At 37.4% G+C, this 26,901-nt stretch overlaps 1 protein-coding gene across 2 annotated transcripts in view; it reads right to left on the reverse strand.

Annotated features, from left to right (window-relative positions):
- PCDH15 (protocadherin related 15) overlaps positions 1-26,901 on the reverse strand; it is a 1,495,046-nt gene that overhangs the window by 105,952 nt on the left and 1,362,193 nt on the right. For both annotated transcript variants that reach the window (XM_020978669.2, XM_078150714.1), the window contains one exon: positions 26,544-26,684. In XM_020978669.2, coding sequence (XP_020834328.1) covers positions 26,544-26,684 — 141 coding nt within the window. The remainder of the gene's footprint in view (positions 1-26,543; positions 26,685-26,901) is intronic.

Below are 26,901 nucleotides of genomic sequence, written 5' to 3' on the forward strand. Positions count from 1 at the left end.
TGACTTGAACTGTCACTGGGCCTTAATGTCTTCTTCAGTAAAATGAAAAGGTTGGTCTAGGTTGCCTCAAAGGTCTCATCCAGCTCCAAGTCCTAAGATCATTTCAACAATTCTCCTATCAGTCATGCCATTATCATATTCATCATTATCTTAATGGCTAGCCTCTATATAGCACTTTGAAGTTTGCAAAGCATTTTATATACATTATCTTATTTGATTCCACACAATAACCCTATGATGTTGGTGCTGTTAGTATCTCCATTTTACAGATGTGGAAACTGAGGCTTAGAAAGGTTAGGTGGCTTGCCCAGGATCACACACCTAATAATTATCTGAGCCTAGATTTAGTCTCAATTCTTGAGGACATCAGATCCATTGCTGTACCCACAGCATTACCTAGTAGACTAGCTGTCTGCGTATTGTCTATGTCTATGTATTGCCTCGATTAGACAGAGAAGGGAAGCCTGATGATTCTTTGGATACCATCAATCTCACAACTGATTACTCACAACTGAATGTGGCTTCCCAATGGCTAGGACTAAGGGACCTTAACTTTTAAGTAGTAAGTTAATAGTTTTTCTCAGAACTGATTTTAAAAAATGTAATATTTATTTACTTGTTTTCCACTGGCATTTTTTTGTTGTTTATTTGTTTTCGCTTTGTTTTCTTTGCTAGGCAAAAGGGTTAAGTGACTTGCCCAGGGTCATACAGCTGGTAAGTATTAAGTGTCTGAGGCTGGATTTGAACTCAGGTCCTCCCGACTGTAGGGCCAGTGCTCTATCCACTGTGCCACCTAGCTGTCCCTGTAAGTTGTTTTTGATGTGAATTACCTAACAACCACATGAGCATGACTACATTAGATTGGAATGTGAGCAAAATTCTATACCCATTAGGTGGCTCTAATTAATAACTTATTTGAGAGTTCTAGAAAAATGATCAGAATCTACAGGAAGAAACCATTATACTCACCACCTAATGTGGTCAGTCAGCCTGGTGGTTTCAATTTATGTCCACTTAATTTAACAAGTTATTATTAAACCTGTACTGTGTGCTTTGATAAATAGTGTATAAAGAGCTTCTGGTCTGGGCCATATACTGGTTGTAAGATTTTGAGCAAGGTCTTCACTTCTCAAGTTACTTTAAATTCCAGGCAACTGTCTAAGACTTTAAATCAAGAACACTTGTGGATCTACATTCATAGTGGGGATTGTCTCATCTGGAATTTGTTCTATGAACAAATTCATATATGAGATTAAAAAGACGTGCTTTGTTAGGCCTCTGGAACACACAAAAAAGAAAATAAAAACCTCATTCCTACTAATGGAAGTGGAGTGGGGCAGGGCTGTTCAGCTACTAACACGTTTGGGAATTCTGTTGTTAAAAACCAACACCTTCTAGATTTTGGAATGGGGATGGCAATGGTCTGGAAAAGTCTACTCTTCCACTAGCAGTTCATGTTATTATAGAAATGTTATCCAAATGTGTCATTAGATGTAGGAATGATAGATATTAGCAAGAGTACTTTGATCCAGAGATGTCATATGGACTTAACAGAGAAAGACATGACTGTTTGTGAATTAATAGAGTCAACTCCCCTCATTCCATAGTGATATCATCCAAAGGCACAAATTGCAAGGGGAGGAGGCATGGTCACCCTTGGGATGTGGCTTTGGATATTAGAAGAGAGGTCAGCAAATGGACACATAGGATTTCATTTGACTGGGCTTTTACCATTTGGTTCATAAAACCTCATTCTCTCTCCCTCCCTTGCTTCTTTTTAGATGTCACCACAACAAATTATGGGGCAGTTAGGTGGCACAGTGTATAGAGTGCTGGGCCTGGAGACTGGAAGACCCACCTTCCTGAGTTCAAATCTGGCCTCAAATACTTACTAGCTGTGTGATTCTGAGGAAGTCACTTAATTCTATTTGTCTCAGTTTCCTCATCTGTCAAATGGGCTGGAAAAGGAAATGGCAAACTACTTCACTACCATTGCCAAGAAAACCCAAAATGAGGTCACAAAGAGTCAGACTTGACTGAAAACAATTGAACAACAATAACAACAAGTTTGGGGAAGCAGATGACAACAACTGGTAGAGTTAGGGGTCACTCCCTTTCTATGCAATACAGGCAACTTCCATCCTAATAACCTTCCAGAATTTCTTCATTTATAATTAATGTTTGTTTTGGCTCACAGCATGTTAGGTTTCTAAGGTATCCTATATATTATGTAGTCCAACTCAATATGGTGTACATGAAGAAACTAAGTCTTAGCTAGGGGAACACATTTACCTAAAGTCACATCTTAAATGATAGTGGCTGAGATGGGCTTTAGATCCAGGCCTTTTAGATATCAAATTTGCATTTCATCCATTATGTACCACCAGACTCAAAGGTAAACTACTGTCTTAACCAAGAAATATATAGGAAATACAGATACGTACATTTTAGATATTCCCTTGATATATCCATATAAACCATTTAACTTTTTTTTTATTCCAAAGCATACCTGTGTCCCCATTAGATGCCACTAAAATAGATACATATAAATGTATGCACATATATATTCCATTTTAATAACCTAACAGATTGTACCTTGAAATGTAGAGATATTTATACATAACTGATTTTTCTAAAAGTCCATTTATAAGTGGCTAAATATACTTTAAAAATAAATATCACCTAAAATAATGCAGTATATTTCTTTAAATTAATTAAAACATGCCTTTTAAAATGCTGTCCACCATAAAACCCGATTTCCCTACAACCTATAACTGTTTTATCCACAGGCAGCCTGGTATACTGTAGAGCTTGCTACATTAGGATGGGCTCTAATCCAGGCTCTTCTTTTTATTGCCTGTTAGACCTTGGCCAAATAGCATAAATTCCTTTTGCCTACATTTCCTCTTCTTTAAAATGAGAGGATTAGATTAGATTAGGATTTTTTTTTGTTGTAAATTTATCTTGTCTTCTGTTGTCTTTTAAAAATGATAATATTGAAAAACAGTAGATGGACAAAGGAAAGATATTAAAATGGGCTATCACAATTTCTCAGGGAAGTTTAACGAATAAAAATCAGTTGTCACAAAGAGGCAAAAAGAACTTAGAAATCAACTAAGCCAGAAAACACTTCATTTCCTTCTAAAATGACAGGTAAGGGAGCTAAAATCATCACTAATTTATAATGTCAACTGTGTTACAGGACAGGTTTTCAGATGCAGTTAAGCAGTAATATCACTCAATAAGAGAATAAAAGCTGGTGGACTCAAAAAATAAGGATACAGAAAGTTTAGAGAGTTGACAAAGCTGTACCATGTTATCCCAAGAACACATGAAAACTCAACTAGCAAGAAGAAAACAGTTAAAGAATGGAATAGATTTATCAACACTTCTACAACAAACTATTTTCATTATTGATTACAGCAGAGCCATATCATTTGGACTCTTATCTCAGTCTCTGATACAGAATCCCCATGGGAGATGATCCTTATGGATAATGAAGTCCTCTCTGAGTTTGTATTTGTAGACAATTTTGTGATTACTATGTCAAGTTCCAGAATACTCTAACATCTCTTCAACTCAATCCACAACCACTCAGAGGAACTCAGACTGCAAAGGAAAAACCGAGTAGAAGAATATTCAAACTGAAATAAACCATTGGATTGGATAGTGCATCCAGTTAGACCATCAATATGGACCTACCTCTTGTCTAGCCATACATCCATCTATCTGTCTTAGACAGAGGAAGAGAATAAATGTTTATGTAGCACCTGTCTTTAGTCCTCTTCAAGAATGAAGAGTAACAATAAGAACAACCACAAGCAAGCACGATGCTAAGCGCTTCACAAATCTCTTATTTGTTCCTCACAACAACCCTGGGAGGTAAGTTCTGTTATTATTTTCATTTTACAGTGGAAGAAACTGAGGCAAACTGATGTTAAAAGACTTCACATAGCTGGAAAGTGTCCAAAGCTGGATTTGATCTAGGTCTTGTTGAGTACATGACTGGTGTTCAACCATTTTACTACCAAGATGGTTGTAGGCAAACAACAGGTGGCCAATGAATTATGCCTGGAATTGTAGGGGGCAGAGTCAGAAAAAAATTGCTTGGATTACATTCAGAATACTGGATATTGTGTTCAATGATGCCAAACTACTCCATGAAACAAAACTTTATTTATTTATTTTTGGAAACACTAGTGATCTTATTTTGCAATTAATAATGGTACTCCAAGTTCACTTAAAAAAAATAGAAACTGAGAGATATAAAAGGCAAGCATCATATGGCAGGAGTGAAAGGTGGCCAACGGTGATTTATATAAATAATGGCAGAAAAGAGATTATTCAGGAGACAGATAATTGGAAAAAGGAGGTGGGTGGGTCACACAACAGAAAGCCTCTGGTGTGTTGAATGAATATTCCATTAATATTTATCAGACTGGCTGTCTTCAAAATTTTCACAGTACAAGTTGTGAATTGATTATTCTGCACAACAGAGAAAGTAGCTCTATTGATGAGCTCATGGATCCATTTGAGAGCTGAATTATCAGAAGCCATATTAATTCAAATAAATATAAGCGACACTGATGCTGAATTTTGAGGTTGAAAATGTGCTTTGTTTAAAATGGCAGGTAATACAAGCCTGATTATTCTACCCTTGCAGGTAAGGAAATGGAGGTTTAGTTGACTGGCTCATAGTTACTTAGTTAATAAGTGTCAGGACTTGGATTGCACCATGGAGTCCAAGCTCTCAATTTTTATTTTTTTTCTTACCATTGTACTACACTACTTATTTCAAATAACCACCTCAGAAGACAATGTAGCAGAACCCTGCTATTTCCTCAATGTATATCTTTGTTACATTACTATCTTTTAATTTAGTGATAAGAAATTTTTAAAAGGTGTCTGTGAAGGTCTTGAATGGCTAATTGAATCAAGGTAAAATAATTCATAACATCAGAGTCAGAGATTCAGAGTTTAAAGCTTAAAGATGTTTTGGAAGCTGTTGAGCCCAACCTCATCATCTTTTTTTCTTTTGAATAATTTTTGTTTTCTGTTTGTCTAGACTTGGTAAGTATGTGATTCTCCATAAACAAAGAACGCAAAAGAAGGACTCCAATTGAAAACACAGATCTCTATTATGTACATCTCATTTTTTAAAAGTAATAGAATATGGATGGAGCCAAGATGGCAGAATAAAAGCAGTGATTTACTTGAGATCTCCTGCAAACCCCTCCAAATAACTGTAAATAATGGCTCTAAACAAATTCTAGAGCAGCAGAACTAACAAAAAGACAGAGTGAAACAAATTTCCGGCCCAAGACAACCTGGATGATTGATTGGAAATGTGTATTGCACTGGACTGGGAGAGGAGCACAGATTAGCATGGGCACACAGGCAAAGATGAGGCCTCAGCGGACCTGAATGAGGCCTCAGGGGACTGAATGAAGGGCAGCTGTGGTGGTTTCCAGACTTCTCAACCCACAAATGCCAAGGAAAACTTAGAAGGTCAGTAGGAAGAGTCTGTGACTACAGTGAAAGAGAAGCTTGGTCCCAGCCCCAGTCCTGGTGCAGCACTGGGGTGGAAGCTGCTTCCAGAGCTCTCTGCCCACAGACTGAGGGGTAAGTGAGTGGCTGATCACAGGGTTATTGTAAGGATCTCTTTGCTGGTGTTGAGGCAGGAATCTCTTGCTTGAATCTGGGTCACAGTTCTGGGTGGTGGCCCTAGGCCAAGGAAGAATGCTCCTGTGGTGAAACCTGTGGTGGTGGTGCAGAGAAAATTCTCCTCACAGTTCCAAGGAAGAAAAGAATGCTTGTGGTCACTCATAGACCAGAGCACAGGCCAGGAAAGGAGTAAACACATCGCCCTTGACCATACCACCTTGGAAGAACTGAAAATTTGCAGGTCCCTACAAGTATCTCTGCAAATTGCTCCATAAAACCCTCAAAGCTTAGGAGGGTACATTCTCCATACTGGAAGCAGACCCTTACCTTAACAAAGAGTTTAAAACTCAAATAATTGGCTGGGGGAACATAAGCAAAGTGCACAAAAAAGTCATACCATAGAATATTTTTTTGGTGACAAAGATGATCAGAAAAAGACAACAAAGTTAAAGCTCCTATATCCAAAACCTCCAAGAAAAAATATGAATCAGTCTCAGGCCATGGAAGAGCTCCAAAAGGATTTTGAGAAGCAAGTGAGAGAAGCAGAGGAAAAACTGGGAAGAGAAATGAGTGTGATGTAGGAAAATCATGAAAAACAAGTCAACAGTTTACTAAAGGAGACCCAAAAAAAGAAAATAACACTTTAAAAATAGCCTAACACAAATGGCAAAAGAGTTACAAAAAGTCAATGAGGAGAAGAATGCCTTCAAAAGCAGAACTGGCCAAATGGAAAAGGGAATCTAAAAGCTCACTGAAGAAAATACTTGCTCACAAATTACAATGGAGTCTCAGGTGAAGAAATTAAAGCCATTTATAGTCTTATGAGAAAATGCTCTAAATCAGTATTGTTTAGAGAAATGCAAATCAAAACAACTCTGAGGTACCACATCATACCTATCAGATTGGCCAACATGACAAAACAGGAAATATTAAATGTTGGAGTTGATGTGGGAAAATTGGAACACTAATACATTGTTGATGGAGTTGTGAAATGATCCAACCATTATGGAGAACAATTTGGAACTATGCCCAAAGTACTATAAAAATGTGCATACCCTTTGATCTAGCAATAGCACTTCTAGCGCTATATCACAAACAGGTCATACAAATGGGAAAAGGACCACATGTACAAAAATAATTATAGCAGCTCTCTTTGTGGTGGCAAGAAAGTGGAAATTGACAAGATGCCTATCAATTGAGGAATGGCTGAACAAGTTGTAGTATGTGAATGTAATGGAATACCATTGGGCTATAAGAAATGAACAGGCTGACTTCAGAAAAACCTGGAAAGACTTGTATGGTCTGATGCTGAGTGAAATGAACAGAACCAGGAGAACGTTGTACATAGTAACAGCCACATTGTGTGCCATGACTAACTTTGATAGACTTAACCGTTCTCAGCAATACAATGATCTAAGACATCTCCAAAGACATCATGATGGAAAATGCTACCCACATCCAAAGAAAGAACTATGAAGTTTGAATGCAGTTCAAAGCATAGTATTTGGTATTTTTTTTCTTCTGTTGTGTTTTGTTTCCTCTTTCTGGTGGTTTCTCCTATTAGTTGTAATTCTTACTTACAAAATCACTAATGTGAAAATATGTTTAATAGTAATGTATATGAATAGCTTATATCAGGTTGCGAGCTGTCTTGAGGAGGCAGGTAGGGAAGGAGGGGGAGAATAATTTAAAACTGAATAGCTTATGGAAGTGATTTTTGATAATTTAAAATAAATTAATTAAATAATTTTTAAAAAAACCATTAGGATGGAATAAATGGAAGCCAATAACTTTATGAGAAATCAATGTATTGTAAAGCAAAACCAAAAGAATTAAAACATAGAAGGCAATGTGAAATATCTTACTGGAAAAAAAAAAAGCTACTGACCTGGAAAATAGATCCAGGAGAGATAACTTAAAAATTATTGGACTCTCTGAAAGCCATGACAATAAAAAAGAGCCTAGACATCATCATTCGAGAAATTATCAAGCAAAACTGCCCTCATATTACAGAACCAGAAGGTAAAATAGAAATTGAAGGAAACTACTGAGCACTTCTGAAAGAAATACCCCAAACTCCTAGGAATATTGTAGCCAAATTCCAGAGTTCCCACATCAAGGAGAAAATATTTCAAGTATCCAGAAAGAAATATGTCAAGTATTTTGGAGACACAATCAGGATAGCACAAGATTTGGCAGCTTCTATATTAAGAGACCAGAGGGCTTGGAATAAATATTTTGGAGTTCAAAGGAGATAGGATTACAACCAAGAATCACCTACCCAGCAAAACTAAGTATAATCCTTCAGGGGAAAAATGGATATTCAGTGAAACAGAGGATTTTCAAGCATTCTTGATGAAAAGACCAGAGCTGAAGAGAAAATTTGACTTTCATATATGAGACTCAAGAGAAACATGAAGAGGTAAACAGGAAAGAGAAATCATGAGAGACTTATTAAAGTTGAACTGTTTACATTCCTGTATGGAAAGATGACATTTGTAACTCATAACAACTTTGTCAGTATTAGGGTGTGTGGAGGGAAAAAAATTCTGTGTATGTAGATAGACAGACAGACAGATAGATAGATAGATAGATAGATAGATAGATAGATAGATAGATAGATAGAGGGCACAGGGTAAGTTGAAGATGAAGAGTTGATTTCTGGAGAATAAAATTAAGGGGTAAGAGCAGAATATACTGGGAGAAAGAGAAAGGAGGAGGTAGAATGAGGTAAATTATCTCATATAAAACAGACAGAAAAGGCTTTTATATATGGAGGGGAAGTGGGGGAAGGTGAGAGGGAATGAGTGAATCTTATTCTCATCTGATTTGGCTTAAAGAGGGAATAACATACACACTTAATTGGGTATTTCCTTACAGGAAAATAGGGGCAAAGGGGATAAGACAGTGGGAGGGATGGTAGAAGGGAGGGCAGATTGGAGGAGGGGGGAATCAGAAGCAAACACTTCTGAGGAGGGACATGATCAAAAGAGAGAATAGAATAAATGGGGGGGTAGGATAGGATGAAGGCAAATATAGTTTTTCAGAACATGACCACTATGGAAGTGTTTTGCATGACTACACATGTATAACCTGTGTTGACTTGCTTGCCTTTTCAGTGGTGAGTGAGAAGGGAGGAAGGGAGAAAATTTGGAACCCAAAGTTTTAAAAAGAAATGTTAAAAATTGTTTTCACATGCAACTGGGAAATAAGATATATAGGCAATGGGGTATAGAAATCTATCCTGCCCTACAGGAAAATAGAGGGGGAAGGGGATGAGAGAAGGGGGGGAGATAGAAGGGAGGGCAGATTAGGGGAAGGGGTATTCAGAATGCACACTGTCTTGGGGTGGGGGAAGGGATGAAATGGACAGAAAATTTGGAACTCAAAATCTTGTGGAAGTGAATGTTGAATACTAAAAATAAATAAATTAATATATTTATCTAAAAAAAATCCATGGTCCAGCAGCTTTTAAAGAGATCTCCTTAATCATAGTGGGGTGACTACCTGTGTCAGTGAAGGGAGTCTGAACATGGAAGTGATTGCAGATATTCAGTGAATAATGGAATAATCATTGAATAATCTACTACTAATACACGGGACTGATTCTAGGCTAAATTGTATATTAAATGGAGGCAATATTTGGTACTTTTTCACCAAAGTGGGGATAATCTATTTATGTGCCCTTGGGCCAGGTTGCAGTATGATAGAATTTCATCATGAGACTTGACTTATGACAAAATAAGTATCTATGTGCTGTTTAGAGAATAATTTTCCGCTATTAAAATAGTATAAAAAGTAATAAATAATGGATATATCTTTTCTATCAATATTAGAAAAAGTAATATAATAAATTCAATAAATTAGTTTCAAAGTTATCCTGTTTGTACTTCCTTTTGAAATTCATGTTTTCTTTTGTACATTTAATAAAATGCTGCAATGACCCTTCTCTCTCTTTCTTTTTAATCTTTTATCTTGGTGTCCTATTGTTAATGCCCCTTCCCCTTGTAACAAGCCATCTTAATCAAGCAAAACACATGTATACATAGGCTATGTCCAAAAACATATACTTCAATCAGTGGTTTGAGTCCTTCCCTTCTCTGTCAAGTGGTGGCCAGCATTCTTATCATCATGGTTGATCGTTGAAGTGACCAGATTATTTATGTTTCAAATTTATTTTTCTTTATGAATTAACCTTTTGATTTTAAATCTATAGTGGCTCCCAAGATGGCACTAATAGGCGTTCTTGAGACATTCTGAACTGACTCAAGAGAGTCAATTTTCACTGTGAGCACGTGTACCTCAAAAACTAGCAAATGCTACAGATCAAGCTTGATTTGTTGTTTTGTTGATTGTCTAGACGTAAGAAAATGATGGAGAAAATGCTAACAATGTAGATTAAATTTAAAAGGGTTTCGTGTGCATGTTGTGTGTAAATGTATTTTATTGGGACAACCAGTTGTTCTAGAAAATGTAAACATTTACTAGAATACTCTTGGTCCTATGTTCTAATTCTTTGGCTGATAATCAAGCTAACTTTTAAAAATTTGCATCCTCCTTAGTAAAAATGTTAAGGTACAGTGTGTGCCTGTGTACCTGTGGGTTTTATACTCTTGGTATCTTTTGTTTTTATATTATCTTTGTTTCCTAACATATCCCTTCTCTGTCCCTCTCTCGGAAACTTAGCATAATTAGTAAAAACAGAAATTTAAAAAAAACCAACTGGGTTTAGCAAAGCTAAGCAACAGTGGGGTGTGTGTGCGCATGTGTGTGTGTATGTGTGTAAGCCTAATTTTCATTGTCCATAAGATGAATCAGACATTACTTTTTAAAATATATTTGGGTGAAGCTTCAGACCAAAAATCAGAAAACCTGTGTTCAAGTGATGAAATTGCCATTAGTTTCCTGTATAACCTCAAACAAGCAATTTAAACCCTCTGCCTCTCAAGCAATCAATTGATCTCTAAGCTGATGTGTTTCCCTGGTCTGATTACTAAGTTCATGTCCAGTTTTTATTCCCAAATTCCACTCGCTCTATTCCGGCCGCTGATGACTGTCTACCTGAAAACAATTGAGCATTTAACTCTTCAGGCCAATGAAATTCTCAGTCACTTAGCTGCGCAATAGTTCATCCATCCAGCATTATCTAGATCCTAGGGTGTTTACCACCTCAGAGCCACCCCAGAAATCAGAGCCGTTCATCAAATCCCTCTTAGCAAACTCCAAAATGGCTCATCAATTTAACGGTATCCGACAGGAGAACTTACATCAATGTGGTGTCATCTAATATTAGAGCTGTACTTTAATTCTAAGGCAGGTACCTCGAGCCTGGTTCACTCAAAGTCACCTGTATCTAAAGCTGCTCATCATTCTCATGTCATTGAACGTTGCGGTGGCCTAGTAAATCAATGTCATAAGAGCAGATAGGAATTTAACAAGATAGTTCTATAAGAATCCAAATCACCCTTTAACTTAATTAAACCACATTTAGATGCATCACTTACAATGGATAAAACCAAACCAAACCAAACCAAAACAAAACCCACATCATTTTAGGTGCTGAATGTTGGTCATTAGAAACAAATGGATAGATAAGTCATGATAAATCTTGGAATAGAAGGTTGTAATATTTCCTAATATTACTTAGAAGAGATTACAATACTAGACTGTACTTAAAGACAAACATACAATGATGTCACTGTCTGTTTTCTGCAGGGACATTTATTATTGTTGAGCCTACTTATTCCACAAAACAAGAGGATTGATTGTTTTTGATAGAGGATTGAGCGCTCTTTTCCCTTTCCTTTTCTATCTTTAATCCCCACAGGCAGAAACTGTCTTTTATGAGCTAAGAAAGCATTCAATACACCCCTTGGGGCACTTTTCCCTCTGGTATTTGGCACAGGTTTCCCTTGGCTACTAAAATGTAAGCTCCCTCAAGGTAGGACTATGCTGCCAATCACCTCCTTAGTGCCTACTTCTGCATCTTGCATACAGTAAAGCACTCAGCTACATGGCAGAGTTAAAGGAATACTTGGATCTGGAGTCAGAGGACCTGGGTCTATATCTTATTTCATTCCCTCCCCATGTGACTGTCTACCTAACTATTCATCTATCTATCTATCTATCTATCTATCTATCTATCTATCTATCTATTCACCTAGCTAGCTAGCTAGTTAGCTATCACCATGCCCCTTTATTTTTGATGGTTTGGCACTAACAATAACCATTATAGCCCACCTGTCTCTTTTTAATTCTTATTTACTGTATTTACCTTCTATCCTCTTTTGATGATATCTATTATTCCACATCTCATAGGTGTTACTATTGGTTATCTCTTGCATCCCACTTATACTCACCACATACCACTCTCTGGATTCCCTACAATTAACCATTTGATATTGCATGTCCAGGAGAATAGTGATGTACACATAATGATGAACTTTTTTCATACTGAATAGCTTGGGATCACTGACAATGTTAGTTTCTCAATTTCTGTCTAGCCCAGTTTCATTCTCCAGTTTAGTTCCGGGCTCAGCTCCCTAACCATATGCACTAGCTGCCTGAGTTGAACTTTGTTTCCTTATGAAGCAAAAAGCTGTAATTGCTATGGATGGCCAAATTAAATTCCCTTTCACACAACTTTCAACATGCCAGTTCCCTGTTCACCTTTCATGGCTTTCCTTTTCCTGTGAGAAATCTGTATCTACTTTGGCATAAAAAAGCTTCCATGATATCACCTCTTTATCTCTTTCTACTTTTATTCTCAAATATTCATCATATTTTCTTTCTTCTGTGTCAGAGGCATGATGGCATCAGGGTTAGAAAGGCAGGCACTAACACTCTCTTCTTCCAGACTTCCCTATTACCATCAATGGCTTCACCATCCTTCTGGTCACTGAGGCTTACAATCTTGGTGTCATGCTCAACTATTCACTCCAGTTATCCAACATATTTCCATGTCTTGTCATTTCTTATTTCACATCTCTCATATACTCCAGATCATTGTGAAATGGTTTGAGAAAATTTAAGCCTTTCTTGATGTTTTGGGAACCCTGTCTAAGATGTTTTCATTCTGGTACTAGGTTGCTATTCTTATATCATGTCATCTACTCCCCAAAGCCCTCTGCTGTTCAAACTTATTTTACACTATAATTTAATTTAGAAATGTTCGTCACACATCATTGCTCTGGGTACAACAGACTAATTTTGGGAAAAAAGCTGAAACCCAACCACAAAGCTCTTAGTTCCAGAAGTGTGCTAAATAAATCCCATTTTCATTTGTCAGTCACAATCTCAAGTAAAGCAACATCACAGACTACAAATGCTTTCTTAGTCAGACCATATTATTCCCCCACCTCCTAGAATAAATCTCTGTTTCATTAAAAATGCAGCTGTTTCTGTGTTGTATTTATGGCAGATGCCTAGGATGCAATAGGCAAAAGCTATTGTAAAGCACTTGGGGTTGTTACTTTTTATAATCAGGTTTCCAATTTTTTAAATGTATATTGATGTTGTGAGTGTTGATAAAAATACGGTGACATCCAACACTTTGGCTACCTTAGTGGGCTGTGATCACACCTGGGTTTTCTAGACCTCTGTGTAAACTACATGTGACAAGTTACATGGTTGCAACCTAAGCCGTGGGAACACATGAAGGACATTAATCGCAAGTGTGGCTTAGTTACCCTTATTTATTTATCATAGATACTGGGTATGGAATGAGATACATTACACGTTGACACCATAAAAATGTTGAAAATAGTTTAAGATTAATTTTAATTGATTTCCTATTTGTGCCTAACAGTGAGTAAAAAAATAGGTTGATATGTTTATAAAATTGTACTGCTTTGAAATCAAGAAGCTCTGGGTTCAAACTCTATCTCATACTTACTAGCTATGTGAACTTGAAGAAATTCAATAGGATGTAATGTCTTTGAAGACAGAGAAAGTCTTAGTTTTGTCTTTGTATCCCAAGGGTCTAACAAAAAAAGGGGACATAGAAAACACTTAATAGATGATTGTTGATTGATTTATTCAGTAAAGTGGGCTGGGAAAAAAAAAGGACAATTACACATTTAGAACAGTGTTATAAATAAAAATACAAAGCAGTCACACCCAGATGGCCAGAAACCCTGGGAGTCTTCCCCTCCCAGACTGAGTTTTTTTTTGACTGGGTAAAAGAGAACTTTATTTTTTCACCTTGCCTCATTTCTTACCTATCCTTAATCACTGAATGGGATCACCTCAGACAAACTGAGACCTGGGAAAGACCTTAGCTTAAAAAGGCCAAGGTTTTCCTACTGCATTAGTGCCATGTCCCGTCATCCTGATCTATAAATTGCCACTGGACCCAGATGGTTCTGGAGCAGAGAGTGAGGCTGCTGATTTTGCACAGCCTTACCTCACTCAAATCCAATTTACTTTCAAGTTAAGATATCACCTTCCTGATGTGATTGATCTTTCAAGAATGAAGGACAACCAATAACTCAGGGGGCAGGTGGTCATAAGGATTTCTTTCCTCTAAGTAGAGGGGTTTCTGGGTGTGCAGTGTTGCTTACATATAATGACAGAAATGGTCATTTTACTAATCATTCAATCAACAAGCATATATTAAGTACTTGCTAAGTGTCAGGCACCTAGCTAAGCACTGGGGCTACAAAGAAAAAAGTAACGATAGGTCCTTTCCTAAGGGAGGCTACTTTCTAATGGAAGAGATAACATATAAAAATCAGAACTAAAAAAAATAATTACAGAGTAGAAGGAAGGAAGGAAGGGTGAAAGGAAAGAAGGAAGGAAGGAAAGAAGAAAGGAACTAAGGAAGGATGGCACTAGCAACAGAGAAGACCAGGACAGGCCTCAAGAAAGAGATGGGGTTGGAGTTGAATCTTAGAGGAAGTCAGGAATTCTAAGAGTCAGACAATAGGATGGAGGGCATTCTGGGCAGGGGGATCAGTCAGTCCAAAGGCATGGAAGCAGGAGATGGAGTATTGTGTGAGAGGAACAGCAAGGAGGCCAATGTTGCTGGAGAATAAATGGAGGGAAGTAGATAAGAAGCCTGAAAAAGTAGGAAAGGGTGGCGATGTTATGAAGAGCTTTGTAAATTTATTCATTCATTCATTCATTCATTCATTCATTCATTCATCTATTTATTTATTCATTTATTCATTCATTCATTTATTTATTTATTTATTTATTTATTTATTTATTTATTTATTTATTTATTTATTCTTTACATGGATGAGTTCAGTGTGGGGGAGTAATTGGGCAGTGCCTGAGTCTAAAAGATAACAATAAAGCAGATTAAAAAAAATTAAATCAAAATAAAATGTAGGCAAATGCAGTTTTTGTAGCTCAAAAGTAGTTTGATGAGAAGACTCTCCAGAAAGAAATTCAAGTTAAACACTAGCCTTCTTCCCAGGGAACAGTGTGTTCTCATTCCCATGGTTACATATGTGTCAAAATTAGAGACTAAATAAATGAGACCTCATTCTAAAGCAGGAAAGGCCTGTTAGAAAATTAATGAATTAACCTCTGTTTCCATAGCAATCAAATTTAGCTAATTATTTGTTTGGCTAACGGACTATGCCTTGATTTCAGAGCATTCATTGTCATTAATAAATTGTATTGCATTTGGAATCCTGAAGTTTTAAATTTCACATCAGGAATCAAAAAGCAATGAACTTTTTAATGCTATGAGGGACCAAGACATTCAGTCTCATTACTTAAGCAAACCAAGTTTTGTATTTTATACTAATGCTTTACATGAAGGGATTATTCCTGTATTTTGTTGATTGTTCTTTCCTTCTATGAATAGAGTTGCTCTTTCTTTTGCCTTAACATCAGATTTTATCCTAGAGTAATAAGTGGAAATTAGAGTTTTGTAGATTTTTTAAAAATATATTCAAAATACTACTTTCTTTCCAAAGACAAACGTGTTTTCATCATCAATAAGTGATGAAATCTGTATTTAGCAAATGATTTTTATTCCAAGCACCTGTGTACAAATCCCAGGCCATCCACTTTTTACCTGGATAACAGTAGGCTGGTCATTATAATTTTCTGGGCTTCATTTGTCTCAACTGCAAAATGAAGGATGTTAGTCAGTAGAGCCAAGATGGCAGAGTAAGAGCAGTGACTTGCTTGAGATCTCCTGCAAACCCCTCCAAATACCTGTAAAAAATGGCTCTAAACAAATTCTGAAGCAGCAGAACCCACAAAAAGACAGAGTGAAATAAATTTCCAGCCCAAGACAACCTAGATGGTTGATTGGAAACATCTATCATGCTGAGCGGGGAGAGGAACACAGTTTGGCATGGGCACACAGGCAAAATAAGCCACAGCAAATCTGAAGGAGGACTCAGAGGACTGAATTTCTGTCAGCTGTGGTGGTTTCCAGACTTCTCAACCCAGGAATGCCAAAGACAACTTAGAAGATGAGTAGTAAATGTCTGTGACCCTGGTGAAAGAGAAACTTGGTCCCAGAACCATTCCCTGTGTGCGGCCCCAGGGTGGAGGCTGCTTCCAGAGCTTCTAGCCAATAGACTGAGGGGAAATTGAGTGTCAGATTAGAGGGGGATGGCGGGGTCTATTTGCTGAGGCAAGATTCTCTTGATTTGCCTGTGCTTGGATCTGGGTTGCAGCTCTGGGTGGTAATCTTGGGGTGAGGAGGAGTGCTGGCGTGGTGGAGCTTGTGCCTTGGTGAAGAGGGAATCCTCACAGTTCCAAGTCAGAAAAGAATGCTTGTGGTCACTCATAAAACAGAGTATAGGCTAGAAAAGGAGTAAATATCTTACCCCTTATCATAACATTTTGGAAGAACTAAACATTTACAGGTTCCTAGAAGTATCTCTGAAAACAGCTGCACAAAACCCCTGAAGCTTGGGACAGTACATTCTCCACACTGGAAACAGACCCCCACCTTAACAAAAAGTTTATAACTCAAGTAATTGGCTGGGATCATGAGCAAACCTCAGAAAATAGTCAGACAATAGAATCTTTCTTTGGTGACAAAGAAGCTCAAAACATAAAAGCGGAAGATAACAAAGGCAAAGCTCCTACATCCAAAGCCTCCAAGAAAAAAAAATGAATTGGTTCAAAGCCATGAAAAAGCTCAAAAAAGGATTTTGAGAAGCAAGTAAGAGAAGTAAAGGAAAAACTGGGAAGAGAAAGGAGAGTGATGCAAGAAAATCATGAAAAACAAGTCAATAACTTGCTAAAGGAGACACACACATAGAAAAAAAAGACTGTAGAAAATAACACCTTGAAAATAGCCTAACCCAAATGGCAAAAGAAGTCCAAAAAGCCAATGAGAAGAAGAATGCCTTAAAAAGCAAAACTGGCAAAATGGAAAAGGAAGTCTAAAAGCTTATTGAAGAAAATACTTCCTTAAAAATTAGAATGGAGCAATTGGAAGCTACTGACTTTATGAGCAATCAAGATACTATAAAACAAATCTAAAAGAATGAACAAATAGAAGGCAATGTGAAATACCTCATTAGAAAAAACAACAGATCTTGAAAAAGAGATCCAGGAGAAAGAATTTAAAAATTATCGGACTATCTGAAATCCAGGATCAAAAAAAAGCCTAGTCATCATCTTTCAAGAAATTATCAAGGAAAACTGCCCTGATATTTTAGAACCAGAGGGCAAAATAGAAATTGAAAGAATCCACTGATCATTTCCTTAAAGAGATCCCCAAAGGAAAACTCCTAGCAATATTGTAGCCAAATTCCAGAGTTCAGGTACAGGAGAAAATATTGCAAGCAGCCAGAAAGAAAAAAAAATTAAGTGTTGTGAAAACACATACAGGATAACACAAGATTTAGCACCTTCTACATTTAGGGACCACATGACTTAGAATATGATTTTTCAGAGGGCTAAGGAGATAGGATTACAACTAAACATCACCTACCCAGCGAAACTGAGTATAATCCTTCAGGGGGGAAAATGGTCATTCAGTGAAATAGAGGACTTTCAAGCATTTTTTATGAAAAGACCAGAGCTGAATACAAAATTTGACTTTCAAATACAAGACTCAAGTGAGACTTGAAGAGGTAAACAGGAAAGATAAATCATAAGAGATTTATTAAGGTTGAAATGTTTACATTCATGCATGAACAGATGATATTTGTAACTAATAAGAACTTTGTCAGTATTTGGGTAGTTGGAGGGAAAAATATGTGTATGTATGTAGATTGGTAGATAGATAGATAGATAGATAGATAGATAGATAGATAGATAGATAGATAGATGGCACAGGGTGAGTTGAAGATGAAGAGGTGATATCTGGAGAATAAAATTAGTGGGTGAGAGAGGATTATACTGGAAGAAGGAGAAAGAGAGAGATAGAGTGATTGAGATAATTCATGTAAAGTGATTTTCAAACACACAAGTGATATATTAAAGTTAACTACAATAATTATTGCTATTGTTCCAATTTAATGCCTGAACCAGTAGACTCACCTGAGTAAGGCCTAGCCCAGAAGTAAACATGTAACCCATTCAGCCCCTAGAGGCTTAAAGACATCCAGTGAAGGGGAACCCACTGCCTCTTGAGTTGTGTGCATGTTGTCGCCCTTATTAAAATGTAAGCTCCTTGAAAAATCCCCTCTTACCTTAGACAGTTATAACCATAAGAAAGCATTTATTTGTATTGAGCTAAAATCTGCCATTTTATAACATCTACCTTCTCTTCATTATTCACCAGGACCAAGAAGAACAATTTTAACCCTGTTCTACATGATGATTCTTCAACCAATTGAAGATACTCAGTATGACTCCCACTACACCTTCTGTTCTCCAGGCAAGGTACTGAAATCTCATTAACTGGTCCTCCTCTAGATCATCTTTGGTCTCCTTAAATTTCTGGTCATGGAACCACAGAATATCTGAGATGAAAAGTTTCTCAGGAACCTATCTCTAAGTAACCCAAAAACCCCATGTCAGTTTATGTGATAATCTATAATGGGGGTTTGGGACATTTCTGGATTGCCTAAAACAGAGTCAGTCAGTGGGTGGTGCTGGAGAAACAAAAGAACTGTTAGATGTATGACAATCTGCATTGGCCTACATGGAATTGAGAACAGACTCTTTTTGTTGACTTGTAAAGCTGGAAATGTATCTATGTTTAGAACCACTTGACATACATCCTGCCTCTTTCACTGTGTCTAGGGGAAGGATGCATCCACTTACAACAGGTGCCACAGTGCCACAAGGTGGAGGGAGGCCTAAAGGTCACCTTCTCTACCTTAGGCCACATGGTCTTCAGAAATGAGAGGGGCTTTATTCTTGTTAATTTGTCCTCTTTAGTTCTAAGTACAGGAATTTGTTGAGTTCTCAACCCAGTAACTTTAGTTATGGGGATCTCAGAGACCAGGATTCCTGGTTGGATATTATACCTGCACAGAAAGTAAACTCTGAAAAGCAAAAGACCTGACATTAGATCAGTGGACCTCAGCACTAATGCTTTATAGGAAATGAGGTAAGCTGTGGGCCTAAACCCTTAGCAGAGACTCAATGGTTTAGGAGAAGATTATACCCCTGAGATACTTGGGAAAATATTTATGTGTTTGTACTTGATATGACTTTCTAGTACATATTTCTCTGTAAAAGCTAATCCAATACTAAATGGTTAAATTGAACTGGAGTTCTAGTCATTGGCTCCTCAAAAGGCAGTTAGCACAAGTGGTGGGCACTTGAGATGATAGAAAGAAAATACACTTGAAATCCCCATACATTTTTTAATGTTTGTATGTGAGTAAATGTAATGTTCCATAGCCTGAAAGAGTGGGTCCATCATAAATTCTGTTACCCAAGGCATCGCCTAGACTATATGTGAATGATCCTAATAAGGAGCAACTCAGTGACTTGCCAAGGCATCCCATTACACTGTGGGATAGCTCCAATGAGCAAGGTCTGCCCATCTTTCCTTCCATTTATTGCTATTGGTTCTGCCCTTTGAATCTGAATTGAACAAGTCAAATCCTTATGCACATGGCAATCCTAAAACTGCTTGAAAACAGTTATCAGGTCCTGCTGGAGGTTTCTCTTAGCTAGGCTAAATATCTCCACTTTGTGAAATTGATTCTAAGGTCTCCAATTATTTAATATCACATTAATGAAAAAAATAGAACATTTTTTACATTTCATATTTAATAACCTCATTAATGTTTGATATTCTTATTAGAGCCATTTTAATAGCTTTGTAAGTTTGTACTGAACTACAGATTCCTAGATTCCCCTTGATAGGACATGTGTGTGGTAGTCCTTATTGAATATCTCTTTATCTTGAGCAAAATTTGTGTATTAATTTAGTGGAGTTCACTAACAAGTGCTCTATCAATTATTATCAGGAAAGATCCTTAGTTAAAGAGAATCCTGGCATTGAGAAGAGTTGAGGTGTTGCAGACTCTTTAATAGTTTCCTGCAAAAGAAAAAATAAAGGCAGCCAGAAATTTAACGGAGAAAATGAAATGGTCTTGTTAACATACCTTCTCCAGCATTTCGCTTAATAGTTTTGTAGCAATGCCCATTAATTTTATTGGCAGAAAGCTTTCTAAAGATATTCTGAAATATCTTTGCCAGGTTTGGAGACAAGTGTCATATTTGTTTCATAGACGGAAAATGAGGTACGATGCTAAGATTGTTTTAGAAAATGATGTTTGTAGCAATGAATCATCATTCAGTCTGAATATTTGTAAGGATATAATTGTGAATTCACTTAGTCCTGATACTCTTTATTTGGAAGTTCTTTGAGTCGTCTGCTAAACACTTCTGAAACTGGTTTATTTTGGTTGCCTGTTTTCTACAGATTTGTCAAATTGTGTATGTTATTTCAAAATGTATATTTAATTTAATAATTTTCTTTTGTTGGCATATTAGTCAAAATAACCATCTGCTAGTTTTAAAAACATATTATTTTGTATTCTTGGGATTACTTCTTTGTCATTTTTGGTGTTAGTTATTTTATGATTCTTTCTCTTCTTTTGGAATATGTTTGCTAATTACCAATTCCATTTTAAAAAATACTTTCCTTATTTGTAATTTTAATTATTCCTTTATTATCTGCCACAATCATATCCTCTTTTATTTGAATTTCATCATTATTTCTGCTTGATTTTGATATATTCATTTGTTCATTTTCTAGTTTATTTAACTGCAAATTGAACTTATTAATTTTCTCATTTTCTTTCTTGCTGCCATAAATGTTTAGGGAGAAAGATTTGTCTCTGAGTACTGTTTGGACTACATATTATAAATATTCACATTCTACATTTGTGCTTTAGCCGTTTTCATTAATAACTTATTATTTTAAAATATTTTGTTCTTTAAATCAAGCAGAATCCTACTGTTCATTTTTATTGTTTACATGGGTGTATATATTTTGAAAATATTTTCACTTTTGATAATTATTTTAACACAATATGGCACATAATTGCAGCAATTTACATTTGTCTCAGAATTTTTCTTTGACTGAAACACAATGTTTTCACAAATGCAGCAGAACAAAACCACACTCTCTCTTTTTTCAAATTAATTATTTTTCTGTATGTCTATCAAATTTACTTTCTCAGTGCTCTATTCAAATATCTAACGTCTCTTTTCCTTGTCTTTCTCATTGATTGATCATATTCCATTAACAGAGTGTTAAAATTTTGTGCTGTTATTGATTTTATTTGTGCAAATAAGTTCATTTTTCCTTTATATACTTACTTGATGTATTTAGGTGACACTCTGTCATTAATGGTATTTGTGATGGACAGCTCCTTTCTTACTGGTCTATGAATATGCTTGGAAAGTTCAAATCCTGAGCTAATTCCATTAACAGTCTACTTGATAGTCACATATTTTTATCTTGAGTTTTGGGTTTTTTTTTGCTTATTTCTTTTCTTTATGAATTAGCTTCCATCATTAATTATTTCCATCTATTCATTCAGCAAGCATTTATGAAGCATCTGCTATGTACCAAGCACACCCTCCTGGCTTTCTGAGCAGAGAAAGGGCTGATATGCATGGTTTCCTTCCTCCTCTTCTCTGCCCTTATTGCTACCTATTGTATTTTTTCAGATACCCTGGGCAAAGACAGTTAGGGAGAATTTGAGTTTGATAAAATGCTAAAGTATCATCGAGGTGCATACTGATTTTATACCTCTGCCCTTTGGAAAGTAGTCCAGACAACTGTGTCAACACTTTTCAACTCAGTTCCTGAGGAGAAGCATACGAGACCCTTGTGGTCCTAGCTGCTGCTGTTCATTTACAGGTGTTTACTGATGAGCCACCCCAGGTGCCCAGCAATCAGAACATCTGGGGCCTGGAAAGAAACATGGCCATTTGGGCTGCTGGCCCAGGGTCTGACAAAAACCTAACACATGACTGGTGCTCTGCTGGGTGACACCTATCCTTATATATTCTTGTAATAGATCTCATTCCACTCTATATATGTACCTTGGATGGTCACGTCCTATATCTCTCCATCCAAAGCTGAGCCCTCCTAAGTTTGCCCATGTGGTGAACTCAGTAGATTTTGGTGTGGGAAAATTCTCTTGTTGATCTCTCTTAATTCTTCATAATTTGAATGTAATGTCACAGTCCATCTCATAGATTCCCTTCAAAGTCCAGCAAAAGAAGATTTTTCCAACCCTGTCAGTGGTTTGTGCCAGCTACCTCCCCTGAAAGCCCTTGGTATTTACCTCTCTTTCTGTTTTGTATCTTCTTTGTGGTATACTGTATATGATAGTTACACCCAGCAGAACATAACCTCCTTGAGAGAAGGGGCTGCTTCCCTTTTTTTTTCCATAGCACTTAGCATGGGGCCAGGTACATGACAGGCACTGAAAAAAATGCTTGTTGATGGACTAATGGATCGTTTATTTCAGCAATATTCACCTCTTGGAATGCTTGTAATGACTTTCTAAGTCTCTTATCTATCCCCTCCATTCCATCGTCTGCTCCTCTGTTCAGTAAATCCTTATAATGATCTGCTCAGTTCATGTCATTTCACTGATAGAAAATCTCCATTGGATCCCCATTATCAAGGAAGTATAGTATAAGTTCTTTCCATGAGCTTGTCACTCAAGGCCATTTACTTTGGATACGACCTATCCCCCGCCTTATTTCATACCACTCTCCTCATTATCATTGTCATATCCAACCTTAGGAAATGTGGGCTGCCTTTCTCCGGTGCCTTGGCTCTCACCATTGGTCATACCTAGAACAATGGCCTCCATTTTCGAAAGCTTTGCTTGATGCCACCTTCTTCCTGAAACTTTCCTGGATTCCATTTGATCAATAGTTTCTTCCTTCTCCCTCAAACCTTTACCATTCCTTTATCCCTCTCTCCCATATGTTTACATTATTTTAAGTAATACCATCCTGGAAACATGTTCTAACTACTCTAGTAATCTACTCAGCCATGGAAGGCAGGGACTTATTGCTTATCCACCTTTGAATCCTCTATAGCACTCTTACCACACTAGAGATGCTTCTGGGTGATTGCATTCTATGAATCCAACAAAAGCCATTTCACCCAGAAGGTTCTATTTCCATCTAAGTTTACCAAGATGTACTAAATTCCCTGGTTATTTCCTTCACTCCCTCCAGAGACCAGAATGCAATTCCTTGCTTCTCTTTGGCAGGTGGATGCTTCTTCGCTTTGCTTCTAGGACATGAGGGAGAATTCAGGAAGGCAATGCATGTGTCACTGTGGGACATTGGAAAGTGTACTGTTATCAAGAACTAGGATTGGTCAACTAAGTGGCACAGTGATAGGACACTGGAATTAGAACCAGGAAGACTCTTCATGAGTTTGAATCTGGCCTCTGACACTTACTAGCTGTGTGACCCAGGGCAAATCACGTAACTCTATTTGCCTCAGTTCCTCACTGGTAAAAGGAGGTGCAGAAGGAAATGTCAAACCATTACAGTATCTTTGTCCAGAAAACCCCAAGTGAAGAGTCAGACATGACTGAACAACCAGTATTCACATAAGTGCTTCACATATGTTTTAGGGACAGCTGTGTGGTTCATGGACAGAGTGCCTGGCTTGGAGTCAGGACCTGAATTCAAATCCAGCCTCACATACTTACTAGCAGTATGACCCTGAGCAAGTCATTTAACTCTGTTTGACTCAGTTTCCTCATTTATAAAGTGAACTAGAGAAGGAAATAGCAAACCCCTCCCATATCTTTGCCAAGAAAACCACAAATGGTGCCGTGAAGAGTCAGGCACAACTCAAACAAATGAACAACATTAAGAGATTGAATCAATGCTGAGTAAGCTGGAGTTCTGTCCCAGACCTAGATACAAGGACAGAGGCAGGAAGAAGTCTCTCCTTTCCTCCATCCCCTCCCCTGCTGCCTACTCATGGCCTTTCCTGCTTCCTTGTGAGCATCACACTCCTCTCCACTGATACACTTTACCACAGGGTTCGGACGTCTTCAATCTGATGCCTGTCAAATCACTCTTTCCTGTGACCATCAAGGATGGGGTTAAGAAATAGAGACTGGAAAAAGTAGCAAACATATCTCATAGTAGACTAAGCCCTAGCCCTCCAGAGTCACTATCCTCTTCTCCATTCCTTTTATTTATTTTTTTGAAGGGGGCGAGGCAATTGGGGTTAAGTGACTTGCCCAGGGTCACACAATTAGTGTGTGTTATGTGTCTGAGGTTGGATTTGAACTCAGGGCCTCCTGACTCCAGGGCTGGTGCCCTATCCACTGTGCCACCTAGCTGCCTCTCCCTCAATTCCTTTTTGACTATGCCCTCTGGAACTTTATTATTAACAAACTCCCTATTGCCTTACATCTCTTTAACTCACATTCCTTCTCTTTTCTGAGGGCTCCTGAAGATAACTTGTTCTAGAAGACACCACATATCTTGTTACTCTGTCCAAGGCTAACTAATCTCATTTCATTATCACAGGGTCAGGAGTGATATGGGGGAAAGAATGCTTGATGGAGCCTCAAAAGACCTGGGTTCAAATCTTATCTCTATTATTTATTAGTTACGTAAATGTGAGATCATGGGTGGTAAAGTGAATGATATGTTGGATGTTAGAGTAAAGAATACCTGGGTTCAAATCCTGTCTTAGACATCTGTTGTGTGACTCTGACCAAGTCAATTTATCTTCTTTTTTGTCTTGGTTTATTCATTTATGAAATGGGCATAACAGAAGCTACCTCACAAGGTTTTTGTGGGCATCAACACATAAAGCATTTTGCAAATCTTAAGCTGCCATACAAATATTATGTTATTATTAATAATAATTGTTATTTACACCCTCTAGGCCTATTTCCTAATTTATAATACGTAGAAGCTAGACTAGATGACCTGTAAGGTTCCTTCTTAATCTAAGCCCATGATCCTGTGATTGCACAGAATACATCTAATTGTGCAGGCATTTCCAGGTGCTTCCACTGTCACAATAACATAATGATGTCTTGCCTTTTAAAGCTCCCCCTGCCATGTTCACATCCTTGTTGGTGGCATCTCTGGACCTGCAGGTCACTCCCTGTCCTCCCCAATATGTTTAGCAATTGACTCACATTGCCTTCTCCACACTAACTCTGGTTCCCTATAGCTTATCAGTTCTCATCACCTTTGTTTCCAGGCTACCTCAAAATCTCAGAGTTATGGCTGATTTTTAGTCCAAGCCGTAAAATGAGGGAAAACAAACAAATTAACAAAGAAAACAACATTACAACACACCTAAGGAAGTGTAATCTTTTTTCAAAAAAAATTTTTTTTAAACTTTTGCTTAAAGACCACTAGTGTGACCACAGTAGTTGTCATTTGATTAGCAATATTCATTAAGTATCTACTATTTACCAAAAATAATGTTATTTCTTAGATCCCAAACTTTCTTCAATCATATTTGCCCTCTGTTCTGGAAGTCTTAGCGTAGTACTAGTAGCAGTAGCAGTAACAGCAGTAGCAGCAATAGTAGGGTAGTAGCGTTACTGCTACTACTGTCACTACTAGTAGTAGTGTTACTAGGAGTAGTCATAGCAGCTATTGTGGTCGTAGTGGTAGAAGTAATAGTAGTAATAATAGTATTGCTACTACTTCTAATACTACTGCCACTACAACTGCTATGACTACTACTGCTAGTGGCACTATTACTACCACTATAACTATTATGACTACCATGACTTCTACTCTAGGACTTCCAGAAGATAGAACAAATTCGATTGAAGAGAGGTTGAAATCTAAAAAGCAGCGTAGTTTTAATTGCGCATTAGTAATATTTATATAGTGTTTTGAGATTTGAAAATATTTTATAAATATTATTTCTCATGATCTTCATGACAACTTTGGTAGCTAGATGCTATTATTATCCCCTTTTAACAGATGAGGAAACTGAAGCAAAGAGGTTAAATCATTTGCTAAGGATCACACAACTAGTATGTATCTGAGGATGGATTTGAACTCAGGTCTTCTCAACTCCAGGCCCAGCCATCCACTGGGCCCTCTAGTCATAGCTCTAGTGAGGAAACCTGGGTTTGTTTCCTGCCTTAGGCATTTACTATCTTTTTGACAGTGAGTATCACTGAACCTATCATAACCTCAATATCCAAATCAAGAAAATGGTGGTCATGATCTTTACCCACTTCACATAACGAAGCAGGAATGTGAGTCATTATGTGTGAAGGACTTCTTAGTATCACTTATGGCCTAGATCCATTGCTATTGCGGATGTAAACTAGGAAACAGTTGTCTTCTTCTACTGGCTTTTCCACTGGCAGTTATCAACAATATATTCTGGATTTCCTCAGTTACCAAGATAAAGTAGCTAGTTCTCTCTAACTTTCTTTATTCATATTAAGAATTGAAATAGACTTTAGTATGGAAGTGTTGGAGAAGAAACACACATGACTTACTTTTAGAAGGGACCCGCAGGTTGGCCAGAACCACTTCCAAGGAATCGGCTTGGACTCGGAGCACATAGCTTGTCTTTGTTTCATAGTCGAGAGGTGCCTTGACATAGATCACACCTGTGATGTTATTAATCCCAAAGTGATCTGGAATAGAAAGTACAATTTCTAGGTCTTGACTTCAAGCAAAGTGAATTTCTTCCCTGTGACTTTGAAATTACTTCTTTATTATACTTATAACTGACAAACTATTAACCGGGGCTTTAAATCCCACCTCTATCACTTACTGCCTCATGACTGTGGGCATGTCATACAGCCTATCAAGACTTCGGTTTCTTTATCAATAGAAAGGGAGTTAAACAAG

Source organism: Phascolarctos cinereus, unplaced genomic scaffold, assembly GCF_003287225.1.
Source record: "Phascolarctos cinereus isolate Bilbo 61053 unplaced genomic scaffold, phaCin_HiC Scaffold_3;HRSCAF=262, whole genome shotgun sequence".
NCBI classification, from domain to species: Eukaryota; Metazoa; Chordata; class Mammalia; order Diprotodontia; family Phascolarctidae; genus Phascolarctos; species Phascolarctos cinereus.